This window comes from Rhagoletis pomonella, unplaced genomic scaffold (assembly GCF_013731165.1).
Source record: "Rhagoletis pomonella isolate Grant_MI unplaced genomic scaffold, Rhpom_1.0 Rhpom_scaffold_00002, whole genome shotgun sequence".
Taxonomy (NCBI): Eukaryota; Metazoa; Arthropoda; class Insecta; order Diptera; family Tephritidae; genus Rhagoletis; species Rhagoletis pomonella.
In genome coordinates, this window is record NW_023458556.1 from 9,348,235 (window position 1) to 9,350,589 (window position 2,355).

General features: G+C 36.1%; 2 protein-coding genes across 2 annotated transcripts in view; one reads left to right on the top strand and one right to left on the bottom strand.

Annotated features, from left to right (window-relative positions):
• LOC118734437 (multiple inositol polyphosphate phosphatase 1-like) overlaps positions 1-197 on the top strand; it is a 5,184-nt gene extending 4,987 nt beyond the window's left edge. The window contains exon 3 of the mRNA XM_036464158.1: positions 165-197. Coding sequence (XP_036320051.1) covers positions 165-197 — 33 coding nt within the window. The remainder of the gene's footprint in view (positions 1-164) is intronic.
• LOC118734550 (protein THEM6) lies at positions 40-1,799 on the bottom strand. Its single transcript, XM_036464265.1, has 3 exons — positions 1,732-1,799; positions 1,045-1,184; positions 40-980 (listed from the first exon to the last, which is right to left on the bottom strand). The coding sequence occupies exons 2-3, from the start codon at positions 1,178-1,180 to the stop codon at positions 535-537; spliced, it is 582 nt and encodes a 193-aa protein (XP_036320158.1). The 5' UTR covers positions 1,181-1,184; positions 1,732-1,799; the 3' UTR covers positions 40-534.
• Between the last annotated feature and the right edge of the window lie 556 nt (positions 1,800-2,355).

A 2,355-nucleotide genomic window follows, 5' to 3' on the forward strand; every position in this document is an offset into this window, starting at 1 on the left:
GTTTTCACTTATTTGATGACAAATGCCACTGAATTTGACATAGTGAAAACCAGCCTTAAGAACTGAAGACACCTTTGACACTAATGTGCTACATATTACGCTTCATGTTGTTGTTGTTGTTGTGGCTTTATGAATAACAATTTATATTCAACAATTTTATTCAGCTTGAGGAAGACAATAAAAGCGTACTAAGGTAAATGTTTATCGAGCTCACTGCGATTTTATGTGTTGAAATACGAACTGTGTTATTGAACTTTGAGTTTTTTTAATAAGCGCTTCGGTACATATGTATGTAAGTTTTACTTGAAAATAAGCTGTTTGGTTTTTATTTTAACGCAACTGCTTGTTAAATGAGTATGACCATATAATTAAGTAAAATATTAATTTTTCTCCGTCACGACGCTTTTACTTGGCAAGAAAATATAAAAAGTAAAATTGTATTACCTATAAATATGAGTATATAAGTGGGTGTATATGTACATCATAAAAATCTTAAAAAAAACTAAAGTCAGCATTATTAAAAACACTCCTCATTCACTTATCCTTGCGCAACTTCTGACTAGATACTTCAATCGAGTCCAACCACAGCTTTAGATCGGCTGGCATTTCCGGTCGCGTGCTAGCTTCCGGGAAGGTCTTCATCACCTCCGTCACATCACAGTTGGTGATACATTGTTTCGAGAGGGCCACAGCGCGCACAAACCCATCCGACAATGTCACAAATGATTGCTCCAAATAGATTGCCTTCTCGTCCCACCAGATGAGTTTTGTCTGAATTTTGTATGGATGGAAAATGGGAATGGTGCGGCGATAGCGTACGCTCGAGGCACCCTGTACGGCACCGCCTTTGCGCTGGCGTACTTGCTCGTACAGGCCGGTTAGCGCATAAAAATGAAAGCGTGCAAAATCCAATTCACGCAAATATCGAGCATTATTCATGTGACGAATGAAGATATCGACATCCTGCGAGGTGCACAAACCTGAAAGAAATTGAGGTGGATTAAAAGGAATAGTTAAAAAAAAAAATAAGTAATTATGACTCACCATAGATGGTTGTGGTGTCAGTGACTTTGCGTTTACCCTGGAACAGACGGCCAGCTAGGACAGTGAAAATGCAGCGAATGAAATAGTTGACATCCCAAATGATGTAAAGAATGAGTAAAACGACAAGGAAGGACATGGTGCTGGAGAATGAAAATTACTTATATACATATATATTAAGCAATAATATACATTTTTATGAGCAAAATAAATATAAAAGCTCGCAACTAAAAAAAACTACTTGTAACTTTTAAAACTTGATGCTGCCCAGCAATGGAAATGGAAAATTGTGATGTAAACTTTTCCCCTTGGCGCTTGACACTAAATGTTTAAACTAAAGCTTTTGAACGGCGGCTAGGAAGCTAATATTTTAATCACCGTTGTACTTTACTCTCTCCTTTTCACCTTAACAATTACTTGCACACGTTTCTTAAAAGCTGCCACTGCGATTTGCGTAAATACGTTTGCGTAAGCATTTTGACATTTGCCCTAAATTTATGTAAATATTCCAAAAAGTATACAATTTATGCAATTTCCAAAGGTTTACTCAACCAGGTGGCTAGAGTCAATGGCTTTCAACACACGGCAAGTTGCCGTAAAAGATGAAAAAGCAAAACAAAAAAAAATCGCAATAGTGCTACTCTTTTTTAATACATTTCGATACATTTTGCCCACTCATTAACCACTCACCTGTTTTATTTATTTATTTTTTCTTCTGCTTAGCCGACGTCCACTCCACACAGCACACAAAAACTTTATGAAGCTCTGCGAACGCAAAGCACCGCTAATATTGTATAAAACACAAAAATGTTTATTGCTGCGACGCTGCACTTTGGCATGAGCACGAGTACGAAGAGAAAATGAGAGAGTGGTGAGCGCATTCAGATTTGTTTATAGATATTTATGTATGTACATACGTATGCATTACATTTAAGCTATGCTTTCCTTCATACAAAGCTACTTATTTTTCACAGCCGGTTTATCTGGCGGTATATTTGCCATTCGTAATTCTTCGAATGCACCCTACACTGCGTATTTCCGAAATTGAGATGACATAGGAGCTACTATGTAAAACGTACCCACCTTGAAACCTTATACATTTTAATGGCGATTACAATGTAGGGACAATACAAGTCGTACATTACGGCCCTGTATACCGTTTCTCTAGATCAGGTCATTGTAAATGAAAAAAAATCAAACTTTAATAGCGAAAATATTTAAAAACTTTTTTTTGTAATTTTTTTTGAGTTGAGTTAAATCCTGATAAATAAAGTTGTAAATGGTAAAATGAATGCGTAATAATTAATTTTTTAT

Bases quoted from the DNA above. Each gene is read 5' to 3' on its own strand.
- LOC118734550 (XM_036464265.1), bottom strand. From the start codon at position 1,180: ATGTCCTTCCTTGTCGTTTTACTCATTCTTTACATCATTTGGGATGTC. The intron at 981-1,044 runs GTGAGTCATAAT...AATTTCTTTCAG, and splicing joins TGACACCACAACCATCTATG to GTTTGTGCACCTCGCAGGAT.